Raw genomic sequence first — 16,250 nt, 5'->3', positions numbered from 1 at the left:
AACATTGCTGCGGAGGAATGAAAACTGTCGGCGCGAACATACTGTACTCCCTTTGTTTTACGCGTACCACATTCGGAGACGCAAAAAAGAAAAACTTCATTCAAATGCTAATGTGTTAAATCACGTCTTGCAGCAGATGACCTTTTACTAATTTCGTTATTCGTCTTGTGAAACTTAGAATATTTATATATTTTGTAAAGTTGTTCTTTCTTATATCGTGATTTTTGGAAGACTGACACCATAAAGTGGTTAAGGTAGGCTCTTGAGTTGTTTGACCAAGTTATAAGACTTGAAGGGGTTCGTAGCATAGCATGTCTGTAGTATATTGGCCGTGCCCAGGATCGGCACCTCTTCTTCTATTCAAGTAACTACGACCCAGTTTACTTTGGTTGAGTCTTCGGTCTTCTGGTGCTTAAGGCTGCCTAGAACAGGTAGTTTATGTGGTGTCCGGGTACTGGTTCTCCAAAGATCTGATGCCAAATATCCATAAATGGTTTTTATCCGGTTACCTGACCCTTGGATGGAGCAGAACCTAGTTCAGTATGACCAATTTTATGCGATGTGGAACGATTGTGAAGCTGGAAAAATAACCAAAACTATGTGGCACATAAACAATGTGCACAGAATACGATAAAACTGTAATTTTACACTGCACATTTAACCCCTCCCATGACTCTCATACACCAAAGTCTAAAACTTCATTTTCAGCACATTTTCTCAAAACATTTTGCTGGTTTAACATTTCCTACAAATATTTATCTAAATTTAAAACTTTCCTCTGAATCTGTATTATCATTGCTACAACACCACACACCATACATAAGTGCCACCACACCGGGCAACATGCATCATTGCCACCACACCACAAAATATACATCAGTGTTACCACGCCAGAAACCATACATCAATGCCACCACGCCGAACACGGTGCACCAGTGCCAGCACATTAGAAACCACACATCAGTGCCACCACACCAGACACCATACATTACTGCCAACACACCAGATAACAGACATTACTGCCAACACACCAGACACCATACATTACTGCCAACACACCAGACACCATACATTACTGCAAACACACCAGATAACAGACATTACTGCCAACACACCAGACACTATGCATCAATGTCACCACATATCAGTGCCACTACACCAGAAACCATACATAAGATCTACCACACCAGAAACCAAACATCAGTGTCACCATACCCAACATCATACATAAATGACACCACAGCAGCTACCACACATCAGTGCCACCACAACAGACACCATACATCAATGTCACCACACATCAGTGGCACGGCACTAGAAACCATACATAAGACCCACCACACCAGAAACCAAACATCAGTGTCACCACACCCAACATCATACATAAATGACACCACACTAGCTACCACATATCAGTGGCACCATACCAGACACCACACATTAATGTCACCAAAGCGGACACCATACATCAATGTCACCACACATCAGTGGCACTACATCAGAACCCATACATAAGATCTACCACACCAGAAACCAAACATCAGTGTCACCATACCCAACATCATACATAAATGACACCACAGCAGCTACCACACATCAGTGGAACCACATCAGACACCACACATTAGTGTCACCACACCAAACACCATATATCAGGACCTCCACACCAGACACCCTACATCAGTGTTACTATACCAGACAATATGCATCAGTGCCACCACCCCAAACACCCTAAACCAGCGTTACCATACCAGGCATTATACAAAAATTGCCACCACATAAGACACCCTACATCAGTGTTACCACACCAGACATTATACATCAGAGCCACCACACCAGACACCACCCACACCTGACCATGAATTTTCTAAATAAAGTTGTGCTAGATCTCAAATAGATAAAACCTGTGACAGAGGCTTCAGCACAGGTGTGAAAAGAGTCTGGCTGTGGTTACTGCAATCACAAAGAGCCTAAGAATAGGAAGTTTGTCAGCAATGCCCCTCCTTGCTAAGTAAGCTCCACTAATGTGTGCACACAAGGTGCTGGGTATTTGCATTCCTCAGTGCGGAGGACTTGGCTTTCCAATACAACCAGAGGCACAAAAACAATTTCGACACCTGTCTGTGGATGTTTTGCATTGCAGTAATTCACCTTAAAAAACTTTAGCTTTGTTTTTGGTCAGGCCTCGGTGATTTCATTATTTCGCAATGTGCCGTTTCCCTCATGATGATGTTCATGCTTTAGTAGTAAATTATAATTGGGAAAAAGATCCATATTCAATAGTATATATAGCATGATTAATATTCTAAATAGGGGACCTATGTTAATAACGATACAGATGCTTGTATGGACAACCAGCCTTATACTGGACCTATTTTAGCGGGAACCTGTCAGCAGAAATTGACCTAATAAACCACTACCAGTATGTTACCAAGCAGCTGGATGCCTTCAAGATCGTGTTTCTTTCATGACACAGTGTGGTGGGATCGTCCATGAAAATAAACTCTGAAGTGAGATTGGATGAATAAAGTCGAGGAGGAGGAGATTTTAACACAAAGTCAAGCTCTCTCTTCCTAGCCCCCTTCATTGTAATTGATGGTTCTGCATCCAGAGACATCACTAACCAGATCTCCTCATGTCTGATGCAGGATGTCCATCATAAAGGAGGAGACGTTCAGAGCTCTTCACATTCATTTCAGTGTTAAACTCTCCGCCTCCTTGACTTTATACGACCAATTTACATCACACTTAAGAATTGATTTTCAGGATGATGCCACCACACTGGACCTTGAAAGATACAAAAACTAGATGTTGTTATGCTTTTTGATAATGTTCTGGTATTGGTTTATTATCTCTGGCAGATGATCAAATGACATTTACTTTATTGCTGATGACAGGTTCCCTTTAAGTCCCCTTTCACACGAATGTATGCTTGGCTAGAGCAAGAGGGAAATGGGGTGCTTCTTATCTCTCCATTGAAAGCGCCACAGTAGTGATGGGAATTCCGGCTCTTCTTAGTGGGCTGGCTCATTAGGCTCCGCACAGTAAGAAGAGCCGGTTCTTCTGGCTGAACAGCTCCCTATTAAATATATAATAGGGAGCTGCAGGCCAGTCAGGCGCACCACTCCACTTTTAACCCGATATTATCGTGTTAAAGGGGGCATGGTGAGATGTTTAGGGGTGGGTTTTAGTGAGCCATCATCTCACTGATGGGAGCCAGCTAAGGTCGTTCACGCAAATGACCCGGCTCTTTGTGCCGGCTCGTTTGTGAACGACCCATCACTACCGGATTGGTCATGGTGTGGTGAGACCTCATGTGCTCGCAGCAATGTAACCGGGACGTCTATGGGGGCCGTAATGTGTCCGTATCACCGGCCCCCATACATTCATCTGCATGTGGCTAAACAATAATAATAAATCTTTACTTATATAGCATAGAATCTTGGGGGACACATACATATACAATATGACATTCCAGAGGAATAACATAGTCAGATGAAACCTTGATTTACAATGAAGTCGAAACTGATTTTGAACTTTCCTCAGTAATATTGAAAGTACATATAACAGCGCCATATTGTGTAGCAGTACTGTACTTTTATGGGCTGGGCAGTGACAGGACTGTATAAAATTACTGTGAATACAGACAATATCTAAGCATTTGGTTTATGTTGAGAGTATATGAGAGTATGGCCTCAAGGGTACATGCGGATGTCCCAGAATCTGTGGTGAATCCATATGTAATACATACAGAAGGCCTGATCTGACTGCAGATTTTCAGAGATTTCTCCTCTACCATCGAGTAATGAGAGATCTGCTGCAAATGATCTTCTCTCGCAACAATAACCTGATGAAATATGCCCTTGCCCGATGAATCATCTGTTGACATCCTGTCAGATTTAGCCTAAGGATGGCAACAGATTTCAGCGGGAAAATTTTCCCGCCTAAACTAGTTGTGAGGTAAAACATGGGATGACTATAATCCCATGGGGATTCCTTTTACTTGGAGATCTCCCACGTGTTATCCTATCCTCCTATACTTCTTATATGTTGTCAATGACTATTACGAGACCCCTGATCCACTTTGCTATCAATTCTTATTATTAGATTTCTTATACACTGCAATTTTTTGTTGGTGATGGACTGTTATAGAGCATGAGTAGATTTTCTAGTGTATAGATAAAACTATACTGAATCTATCCTTATATACCACCTATATAAAGTGCTTTCATACATAACCCACTCACGTATAATTACATCATAGACTTATTTCCCCCTGTAGCCGTCATCTACTTCCCTACAGAGAATTGTAATTTTTGCAGTAAAAATAACCTGCCGTCATTTTATAGGAGCAGCTCCCACACAAATGGCGCTCTCCTGGTGATGTCAGGTTTTATTATATTCTTTGGCATGGAAATATATGACTATTCATAGTTTTAGCTCAAGTTTAACAAGGATCTTGTGTCAAGTATTAGAGAAATAATGCGTTTATTACTATTTTTGAAAAATTTTTTTTAGCTTTTTATTGTTAAAAACACTCCCGGGGGCAGCCATAGTGAAGATAACTACTTCCTTCCTGCGGCATCTAATAGACAGTAATTTAATAAGTAATGTACAAATCTATTATGGAAATACTGTATAATGTCATGTATAATTCACGCCAAACATAACACTCTATAAAATGCCACGCTTGGTGGCACAGCCTGCGGGCATCCCTGTCGATGTGAGCCAGGTTTTTCCATTACTTTATATGGAGGTTATTTCACACACACTGGTCATTGTTACTTGAGGGGACATGCACTTCCTCACAGAATACGGGTTGACTTACATTTTCCATGAACGTTCCATTCGTTTTCCATATTTTTTTTTCTCTTCTCGTTTCCTTTCCTCGTGTAGTACATCTGGCAGACGATCAAATGCCATTTACTTTATTGCCTTTCGTACTGTTATGTCATAGCAGGAAATCTGTCTGGTACGAAATTCGTAACTGAGCTGATGGAGTAATATTCATATATCTTTCATGTGTATATTGATTTCTGTTTCTGCCTTCTAGGATCCTGATCAGCTTCCAAGATGTCATCTCGAAACTCATATAGAGATGATGCTGAACGCTATCTTTTTGTCGACCAAAACCCAGTGAGTATGACCGCCACACAGGCGGACTGGACGGCCAAGAAGCAGGTGTGGGTACCCTCGGAGAAGCATGGGTTTGAAGCTGCCAGTATTAAAGAAGAACGGGGTGATGAGGTAGTGGTGGAACTAGCAGAGAATGGCAAAAAAGTTGTAGTCAACAAGGATGACATCCAGAAGATGAACCCACCAAAGTTTACCAAGGTGGAGGACATGGCAGAACTAACCTGTCTGAATGAGGCATCTGTCCTGCACAATCTAAAGGATCGCTATTACTCCGGACTCATCTATGTGAGTAATCCTAACGTAAAAAAATTTTATCTCATTTGAAGTGTATAACTATCTCACCCAATCTGCACTTGTGTACTTTGTGACCTATCTGCAGGAAGCATGCTATGAAGCAGGAGGAGCTCAGCAGATTGTATGCAGTGTATCTCTGGTAGTATGTTATAGAACAGGAGGAGCAGAGAAGATTGTATATAGTGTCTGATCTGCCGTCAGCATGTTATAGAGTAGGAGGAGCTGATCACATTGATTTGATAGCAAAAGAGAATGGGAGCACACCAAAAAATTCTGGAAAAATTAAAATGCTTACTGCTATTTGTCCATCAAAGTTTTATCTTCTTAGGACCGGAGCCCTTCTCAGGCTTGAGAAAGGCTCCAGTTCTAAGAAATCTGAAACATTTTGGTGTCCTTCCCTTCTCTTTTGTTTTATATATATATATATATATATAAAAGTATATTTGAGGTGAGGTAAATACATTGCTGTTGACATTGCATGTTATCAATATGTTAGACATTACGCTAACATTTACGTTTTATTAACATGATGATAGCATTGCTTTAACGTTTTGTTAACTCGGCAGAAATTTCTATGAATTAATTACATTTTATTTTCAACATAGTTATATATATCCCAATCTGCTCAGCTCCTTCTGCTCTATACCATTCTGCCTGCAGATTTTCATTGTGACAGGTTTTCTATTTGTGTAAAGCTGCAGGTCCCTTTAAATAATTCACCATTGTATTAGAGATTTCCTCTGCCAGGAGGTTATATATTAGGCTGAGCTTCTCATTTCCTTTCAACCTGTTTTCCACATTCCATTACTGGCCTCCGTAGACCATGTTTGTAGTGACCTCAGGATAGTATTGTGTTCAGGAGACAGGTGGATGCCTGCCCAGACCTGTACTTCAGGCAGGTGGATTAGTTTGCTGTTGTCTTTGTGATACTTCGGAATGTAATGAGCTCGTACGAAAACAGGATCTCAAGTAACACCTGCGCAGAAAATTCATGGCCGCCATGAGAAATGCCTGCACCAGAGAGATAGAGCTGACAGCAGTATGTTTCCAAATGAACAGACCTCAAGTCCCCTTTACGGCTAGAGTTTTTGTTATTTTTTTGAGGCAAATTTTTCTGCAGTTTTGTAGGAGTGGATAGGAGTAGTAGAATTCCTTCCGTTATATTTTCTATTCTTTGTTAAACTTTTCTTGTCTCGAAAAACTGCATCAAAAAATTTTTGAAACACTTTCCTGTATAATATATTTATTAATATAAACCCAGATATGACGGAATTGCTGTGAAATCTCTGCAGCAGACATTCTGCTGCAATACCAACCACTGTCGGTCGCCTTTTATGAATAATAATTCCTTTATTTATATAGCGCACACAGATTACACAGCGCTGCACAGAGCTTGCCAAATTGGTCCCTGTCCCCAATGGGGATCACAATCTAAGCAACCTACCAGTATGTTTTGGAGTGTGGGAGGAAACCGGAGGACACCCACGCAAACACAGAAAGAACATATAAACTCTTTGCAGATGTTGACCCTTGGACTTAGACCCAGGTCCCCAGCGCTGCAAGGCTGTAATGATAACCAGTAAGCCACCATGCTGCCCGATGGGTGGGTGGAGATCCAGCTTTGAATCACTAAGAATCTGCATCAATACTTTTGATACAGATGCACGTATATCCAGGCCATAATCTTTCCTGGTACAAGTCCTTTTCAGAAAGTGTCGAAGGTGAAAAACCTCCATTTTTGTTTCATTCCCCCCCCCCCCCGCCGCCTTATTCTGCAGATTAGTTTGAGATGATTCTGCTGCAGCTGACCCCCAGTGTGACATCAGATCCATCTACAAAGAATTGGGAACTGTTAAACATATACACAGGACGATGGTTACCCGGGCCTTCAGTCCATACGTTGATTCCACTTCTTTGAGTCATTACCACTAGCGGCAGGAGATTATGAGCCGTGCCCTACCTTTGTTCAGGCGTGTCTCCTAGCTGTCATAAACCATTTTGAAGAGGCCTTTTGCTCGGACTAGCAGAGAGGCAGAGACTGAGGAAGGTGTGTTCTCCCATATCACATTCCACCTGCCCAACGCCTCGATGAACTGCAATAACTGCATTCACTAGTCCTCTTCATCTATCACTGCAAGCCTAGAGGATACAACACTATGAAATGGGCACCCCCTGCAGGCAGAGGACCTCATGGGTCCAAGTATTTATGTTCCTGGAAGGTGGTCAGCCAAAGATTTTATTAAAAAGCCCCTAAGATATATACTATAAATAAAGGCACAACACCCCCCCCCCCCCATTTCTGTCGCGTGAATTTGACCATATAAAAGGCGGCATGGTGTTATACCAAATCTTCCTTATTAAAAATGAAAAAAAAAACTGAGCTGAGGGTGCATGTGAGGAATAGTTGTCTGAAATGGCATCTAAAATGTGTCCAGCTTGAGTCGGAAGCCATATTTTCAATGAAATAGGTAAATGAAGTTCACAGGTACTAGGTATACTACAGGATTGTATAATGACACAGATATAGAAACATAAAATAATTTCCTTTCCCGCTAGTAAATCTTACATCAACAGGTAGACACGGCTCAATTAGTCCCAGACATCTCATGAGATAATGATGGTTATACAGTGCAGTCATCCCCATGTATACACACCACAATAGGCCATTACTGGAGGTTACAATGGCGTCTTTGTCCTCCTGACACAGGGACACACGGCCCTGTGTTCCTATACATTTCGGGGGAAGGATCTATGGCTATGGATGGCACAGGAATCCTATAAACCCACGTGTGATAATAGACCATATAATTATACATAAACTCACCGAATATAGCTATAGGCGGTAATAAAAACCAAAATGCCCACTTGACAATGACGGGGATAGGTCTTGTAAAAGGCGGCCAATCGTAAACAGTCACTGGGCAGATGTTAGGGGAACCACTGAATACCTATTCTAATAGGTTTAGGACATGACCTATCAGCGGCTGTCACTGGGCGGAAAGAACTTTGCCCAGGGGATGATAGGTCTTGATTGGTTAACTAAACAGTCCAATCAAAAACGTCGCCATCCTGACAGAAAATTTACCTCAGCCTTTGGAGGGAAATTTTTCCTACAAAAGTTTAACCCTTTGAGCTTAGTTAAATTGTCATTGTCACTTGTGGATCCTTCCTAAGGCTCCTGGACCCTAACAGAAGTGACATATTACATGATTTGACAGGTCAGAGCATGGATGTGTGAACATAGACATGGGGGGCGATTTATCAGAAGTGTATAAAGCACATGGGAACCAATGAGAGCTCAGCTTTCATTTTCACAGTGCAGTTTTCTAAAATCAAAGCTGATAAATCTCCACCATAGTCTCCTATAGTGAGGCAGTGTCGGAGTTTCCGATTTCTTGACGTCCATTTTTCCCAGTTATAAAGCAGCTGTTTCATTTCCAGGTGAAGCGTCTTTGTGGCGATGTTACCTGTGAATTGTGTGATTTCAGCTTTGATCTGGTGCCATACGTACTGGCAGACGGTAGAGGATGTTTTTTGATCCACACTGGATAATAGGTCCAGGCAGAACTGTCATATTCCCACCTACTGCCGTTCAGTTTCTATACAGAGATTAGAAGCAAAGAACAATCGAAAATACATGTCACAACACCGCACGGGTCTGTGAGAGATAAATTGGGGAACATTACTAAGATATATGAAGCGAAAACAGACTTTGTTGCCCATATAAACATAATAAAGCAGCTCTCATTAGATACATAGATGATAGAGATATGAGATAGTGGATAAACTCCTAAAAAGGAGGGGTTCAGAGTCACTCCAGGGTATAAACTTGCAATTAAAGGTGAAGTTTTGCACCGAAACATTGCCCATTAAGTAAACTTCACCTTTAATTGCAAGTTTCTGCCTTGGAGTGTTGCATTCTTTCCTCAATTTAGATAGATATGATATCACCTATTATAGATAGGTGATGGGCATGAGATAGATATGAAATTGATAAATTCCCGCTTTCCAAAATATTTCAGGATGCATCCAAATAAAAGTCAGACCTCCACCTGTATTGGAAGAGCAATAAAATCTTCTAGACTCAAGCATTCAGGGGGCTGTAAGAAATGATGCAGCTATTTTGGGCACAAAAGGGGTATGTCCGGTGGCACGGTGGCTTAGTGGTTAGCATTACAGCCTTGCAGCCCTGCGTGGGTTTCCTCCGGGTCCTCTGGTTTCCTCCCGCACACTTCAAAACATACTGATAGGAAGATTACATTGTGAGACCCATTGGGGACAGGGACCGATTTGGCGAGCTCTGTGCAGTGCAGTGTAATTTGTGTGCGCTATATAAATAAAGGAATGTTCTCTAGATAAATAATTAGAAAAAACAGCAGTACGGTCCAAAAATTTTAAAGGATAGGGTGCTCTCCTGAATCCTCTCACCAAAAGACTCCACATAGCAAAAGTAAAAAAAAAAAAAAAAAAATCCCAATTCGAAGTGAAAAAAGTAGAGAACGTTATTCCACACTTGACATAATTAAAAAAATGATTATGCATTAATTATGCAAATTAAGGAAACACATTTAATTGAAAACCTATAACTGAATCTGGGAGAGTAGTGATGTCACATGTCTGGAGACCAGTGCGAAGGAGTGAAAGCTAAGCTGTAGTGACTCAGTTCAGCCACTACTCTGAGAGTGGCGCTATGTGACTCTTCTTCAATTTGACCAGGGAATCTGAGGGGGGGACTGGTTCCCCTTACGATAGGTCATCCATTTTCTTTCCACCATCAGCTCGGGCAAGTGATATCACATCTGCACTAGTAGCATGTGACTGGCCAGATTCACGGGCCTCGTTCTCCCCTCTAATTATCTGCCATATAAGAGTGGAGCAGAGACGCCTGTAATTTTCGGAGCGGTTCCAGTAACGTAGTCTCTAGGACTGGAGGAATAGGTGCGGTCACTTTGGCTTCTGCTGCAGGAAGTCGATGTCGCTTTGCTTCCTTTCTTAGTTTATTCTTGTGTTCTTTCCTCACCAGTGATTTCATTTTGGGATTGTGCACATATATGGATATTTCTTCTCCAAAAATATGTCGGACCCCAATGATTGATTCTCTATGGATAAGAATTCCTGAAGGAAGCGGAAATGTCACAGTCTGTGCAGGGACGTCATGGCGAATGGACAGACTGTGCCCAAGCCTTAGAACAGGGGCGTCATATTCATTTCCCCCCGGGGCCACATCAGCCTTGTGGTTGCTCTAAAAGGGCCAAATGTCGATTTATTACTGTATAAATGTATCTACTCGAGCTAACCAGCCATTTGTGGGCAACCACAAAGCTGAACATATTGTTAAATAACCTGTCACAGTCATAGTGTGCCCCTGAAGTAGCCGCAGCCAGAGCCAATGTCACTCTGGCCGCTGTTTGGGTAGTTACTCTGGCGGCTGTTTGTGGGGGGTCATTGTAGCTGCTGGAGGGGGGAGGGTACTGACTACTCTGTGGGGGTTATTCTAACTACTCTGTGGGGGTTACTCTGACTACACCGTGGGGGGGAACTCTGACTACCCTGCCCCCCCCCTAAACAACAGCCAGAGTGAATCCACATACAGCAGCCAGAGTGAACCCCACACAACAGCCAGAGTGACCCCCCACCCCCACCCAGTAGCCAGAGTGACCCACACATAGTAGCCACCAGCCAGACTGCCCCCCACAGTGTAGTTAGAGTCCCCCCCCAAACACAGCAGCCAGAGTGACCCCCCACACAGCAGCCAGAGTCCTCCCACATAGCAGCCAGACTGCCTCCACAGTGTAGTCAGTGACCTCCCCATACAGCAGCCAGAGTGACCCCCACAGAGTAGTCAGAATGTGCCCCACAGAGTAGTAAGGGTAACCCCCACAGAGTAGCCTCAGTGACCCCACAGGACAGCAGCTAGAGTTCACACAGCAGCCGTGCCCCCCCCCCCCCTCCATCCACATACTAGCCAGTCGCCAGAGTCCCCCCTTGTTTGTAAAAAAATGTAGCAGTCTCCTCCTTTCCTCTGGCAGCTGGACACGCGGCTCTGAAGTCAGCAGCCTTGATGTCTGCCGGCTTCAGAGCCGGTGCGTACAGCTGCGGCAGAGCGGAGAAGAAGAGACTGCTACTGCTTCCAGGGAAAAGCAGAGCACAGATTTCATAAAAAACGTGTTGGCAACAATGTGATGGCTGAAATTTTTGCTCTTTTGTCTATGTCCAATCTTAGTTACAGGATAATGTTTATGAGAAGAAGTAGTAATCCAAAAACAATAGAAATTTGACCTCCTCTGTAACATTATATGTAAAAGTGGACGAAAGATTACAGTTTCTGTATGACTTCTGAATTCATAGGTGACAGGATTACAGATTAATCTAACTATAAATCTATAAACAATCCAAAATGTGATATACCAAGATCCTACCTCAGCATTTACTGATTGTAAATCTAATTTTATACAGGGGTAAATTAGTTGTTTCTGGGGGCAACAATTAAAGTTATATCTGGGGCCTCTCCATTCTGAAACCACTGCTTAGCACTGCTGTATAATATCCTCCATGCTGCTGTTGTCTAAGAGGTTCCACTACAGATAGAGGAGCAGGATCTCCTGTACTTTTGGGAGCCTACAGAGGAGATAGCATACATAGTTACATAGAAGCTTATTGATTAATTTTACTTGTGGTTATGATGACTACATTTTTTTTCTTTTTTTAATCCAGACATATTCAGGTCTCTTCTGCGTTGTGATTAACCCATACAAGAACCTGCCAATCTATACAGAACAAATAGTGGAAATGTATCGAGGGAAGAAGCGACATGAAATGCCTCCACACATATATGCAATATCAGAAACCGCCTACCGCAGCATGCTCCAAGGTGCGCCCGCAAATATTACACATTAGAAATATGATGTAGCAGTGTGTGACCACACTGTGTGTCTACTGTAGCCAATCATCAGTCCCAGAAGACCCATGTGCGACCACTCTGTATGTCCACCGTAGCCAATGACCGGCCCCAGCAGTCCCTTGTGTGACCACTCTGTATGTCCACCGTAGCCAATCACCGACCCCAACAGTCCCATGTGTGACCACTCTGTATGTCCGCCGTAGCCAATCACCGACCCGAACAGTCCCATGTGTGACCACTCTGTATGTCCGCCGTAGCCAATCACCGACCCGAACAGTCCCATGTGTGACCACTCTGTCTGTTCACAGTAGCCAATCACCGGCGCCAGCAGTCCCGTGTGTGACCACTCTGTCTGTTCACAGTAGCCAATCACCGGCGCCAGCAGTCCCATGTGTGGCCACTCTGTATATCCACCATAGCCAATCGCCAGCCCCAGCAGTCCAGTGCGACCACTCTGTATGTCCACCGCAGCCAGTCATTGTCCCCAGCAGTCCTGTGTGACCACTCTGTATGTCCGCCGTAGCCAATCACCGACCCGAACAGTCCCATGTGTGACCACTCTGTCTGTTCACAGTAGCCAATCACCGGCGCCAGCAGTCCCGTGTGTGACCACTCTGTCTGTTCACAGTAGCCAATCACCGGCGCCAGCAGTCCCATGTGTGGCCACTCTGTATATCCACCATAGCCAATCGCCAGCCCCAGCAGTCCAGTGCGACCACTCTGTATGTCCACCGCAGCCAGTCATTGTCCCCAGCAGTCCTGTGCGACCACTCTGGATGTCCACCGAAGCCAATCACCGGCGCCATCCGTCTCATGTGTGACCACTCTGTATGTCCACCATAGCCAATCACCGGCCCCAGCAGTCCCATGCAACCACTCTGTATGTCCGCTGTAGCCAATCACCAGCATCAGAAGTCACATGTCTGACCACTCTACATGTCCACATAGTCACTGGCCCCAGCAACCACATTTGGTATTCGGGGACATCACTGCTTCAACAGAAACAATTAAACAGACATTTTTGTTATAGAATTAAGGGGAATAGACTTTAACCTTCTCTGGTTCTGCCTTGCATCGGTTCTTCTGGTCTCCATCACTCATGCTTTAGCCAGAAGTCCCGGGGTCACAGGATCCACTTTGGCCAATCATTGGCTTCTTGGGACCTTGAGACATCTCATTTGTGACGTAAGAGGAAGTTACATCCTGTGGTTCGCGGAGGCCTCTGATTGGCTGAAGCAGGTCCTGTGACCCCATGACTTTCGATTGAGTCACTGGGGCGATGCAGTTGCCACCCCCCACTAGGACTCTTACCATGAGATTTACACGATCAACAATTCCTTTGATGGGATCAGGTTAATGTTTGGTTTCTTTAGGGCACATCAGATCCAGTGGATCACTATGCCAACAACCATGTGTAAAGCGGAAGACAAGCTAAAAGATATAAACCTCGCAGCACCTGCTGCAGCCTCACACCCACATACCAAACAGCACTCTGTAAACACTACACCGCATCATTATTCCTTTACCTGAGAACAAAATCAACATGTGGCCATTGACAAATATTGCTGTCTGAATATCGCTGTTTTTTTTAACCCTGTATTTTCTTTCTTTTCTTTAGATCGTGAGGATCAGTCAATTCTTTGCACGTAAGTAATAAACCCGACCAAACATTAGGGTTAGTATATTAGGTCACATGTTAGTATAGTGATGTATAGTATAGTATATTAGGTCACATTTTAGTATAGTATAATATATTAGGTCACATTTTACTATAGTATAGTGATGTATAGTATAGTATATTAGGTCACATTTTAGTATAGTGATGTATAGTATAGTATATTAGGTCACATTTTAGTATAGTATAGTGATGTATAGTATAGTATATTAGGTCACATTTTAGTATAGTATAGTGATCTATAGTACAGTATATTAGGTCACATTTTAGTATAGAATAGTATAGTATAGTGATGTATAGTACAGGACAGTATATTAGGTCACATTTTAGTATAGTATAGTGATGTATAGTACAGGACAGTATATTAGGTCACATTTTAGTATAGTATAGTGATGTATAGTACAGGACAGTATATTAGGTCACATTTTAGTATAGTATAGTGATGTATAGTACAGGACAGTATATTAGGTCACATTTTAGTATAGTATAGTGATGTATAGTACAGGACAGTATATTAGGTCACATTTTAGTATAGTATAGTGATGTATAGTACAGGACAGTATATTAGGTCACATTTTAGTATAGTATAGTGATGTATAGTACAGGACAGTATATTAGGTCACATTCTAATAATATTAGTATCATCGTATCTGTGGTAGTTATTCTCTTTGCTACCCTGTATGGTTACCTTGATGATGATATCCTGCAGATCTCACTTTACATTTGATGTCCAACTTTAAAGAAGATCTGCTTTGTTCCCTGGAAAACATATTTGCATATTCCTTACCCAGAATCTTCAGTGGAGCTGCCATGGCCTTTAAGAACCTGTTTGTATGCCTAAATGGGGTGGCTGCAAAGGCTGTCACCATAAAGATAATGGATCCCTTTGTGAACTTTGTCCATGACCTCTCTTGGCCAAACCAGTTACCTACACTTTTCTGACAAGATTCAATGACATTGCAACAGCACTTATTCGTCATGTCACTAGGCTTCTTGATAGTCAGATATAGACCTATCACCGTATAATTGTGGGTTCTGCACTGGGATCCATATGGAAACCTCTAGCAAAAACAGAAGGAGCCGTGGTTTCAGGTGCAACGGCAACAAGGAATGAGCTAAAAAATTTATATTTACAGGGGAGAATCAGGGGCCGGAAAAACAGAGAACACAAAGAAGGTGATCCAGTACTTGGCGCATGTGGCCTCTTCACACAAAGGCAGGAAAGAGCACACAGCCCCGGTAAGTTGTCTATAATGTTATCATCAATTATTGGTTATGGTTAAGTATTCTTCTGATTGCACATTCTACATGGAGCTCTATCTATATACAGCAGTAAGAGCTGAGCAGATTAGTGTCCTATCTGCAGGCAGCATGTTATAGAGCAGGAGGAGCTGAGCAGATTATACATAGTGTCCTATCTGCAGGCAGCATGTTATAGAGTAGGAGGAGCTGAGCAGATTGTACATAGTGTCCTATCTGCAGGTAACATGTTATAGAGCAGGAGGAGCTGAGCAGATTGTACATAGTTTCCTATCTGCAGGTAGCATGTTATAGAGCAGGAGGAGCTGAGCAGATTGTACATAGTTTCCTATCTGCAGGTAGCATGTTATAGAGCATGGGGAGCTGAGCAGATTATACATACTGTCCTATCTGCTGGCAGCATGTTATAGAGCATGGGGAGCTGAGCAGATTCTACATAGTGTCCAGTCAGCATGTTATAGAGAAGGAGGAGCTGAGTAAATGGTACATACTGTCCTATCTGCAAGGATCATGTGATAGAGCAGGAGGAGCTGAGCAGATTGTACATAGTGTCCTATCTGCAGGCAGCATGATATATATCAGGAGAGAGCTGAGAAGATTGTAGATCGTGTCCTATCATAGTCAGTCATAGTCAGATAGTCTGGAGCTGATACATAGGGTCCTATCTGCAAGAAGTATGTCATAGAGCAGGAGGAGCTGAACAGATTGAACATAGTGTCCTATCTGCAGTAAAGATGTTATAGAGCAGAAGGAGCCAAAATGATTGTACATAGTGTTCTATCTGCAGGCAGCATGTTATAAAGCAGGAAGAACTGTGCATATTGTACAGGGTCCTATTTGCAGGCAGCATGTAATAGAGCAGGAGGAGCTGAGCAGATTGTAGATGTTGTCCTATCATAGTCAGTATTCTATACAGTGGGAGGAGCTGGCAGATTGTACATAGCTTTTCAATTAAAAAAAATACTATTCATATTGATTCAGCTC

The 16,250-nt window shown here is 42.8% G+C and overlaps 1 protein-coding gene across 10 annotated transcripts in view; it reads left to right on the top strand.

The window, feature by feature from the left end:
- Positions 1-16,250, top strand: part of LOC140134828 (myosin-10-like) — a 98,494-nt gene that overhangs the window by 43,946 nt on the left and 38,298 nt on the right. For all 10 annotated transcript variants that reach the window (XM_072155498.1, XM_072155501.1, XM_072155499.1 and 7 more), the window contains exons 2-5: positions 5,054-5,421; positions 12,145-12,301; positions 13,950-13,977; positions 15,143-15,245. In XM_072155498.1, the coding sequence (XP_072011599.1) occupies positions 5,074-5,421; positions 12,145-12,301; positions 13,950-13,977; positions 15,143-15,245 (636 nt within the window). In that variant the 5' untranslated portion in view covers positions 5,054-5,073. The remainder of the gene's footprint in view (positions 1-5,053; positions 5,422-12,144; positions 12,302-13,949; positions 13,978-15,142; positions 15,246-16,250) is intronic.

The sequence above is a fragment of the Engystomops pustulosus genome, chromosome 6 (genome assembly GCF_040894005.1).
Source record: "Engystomops pustulosus chromosome 6, aEngPut4.maternal, whole genome shotgun sequence".
NCBI lineage: Eukaryota > Metazoa > Chordata > Amphibia > Anura > Leptodactylidae > Engystomops > Engystomops pustulosus.
This window is presented reverse-complemented; position numbering and strand designations above follow the sequence as displayed.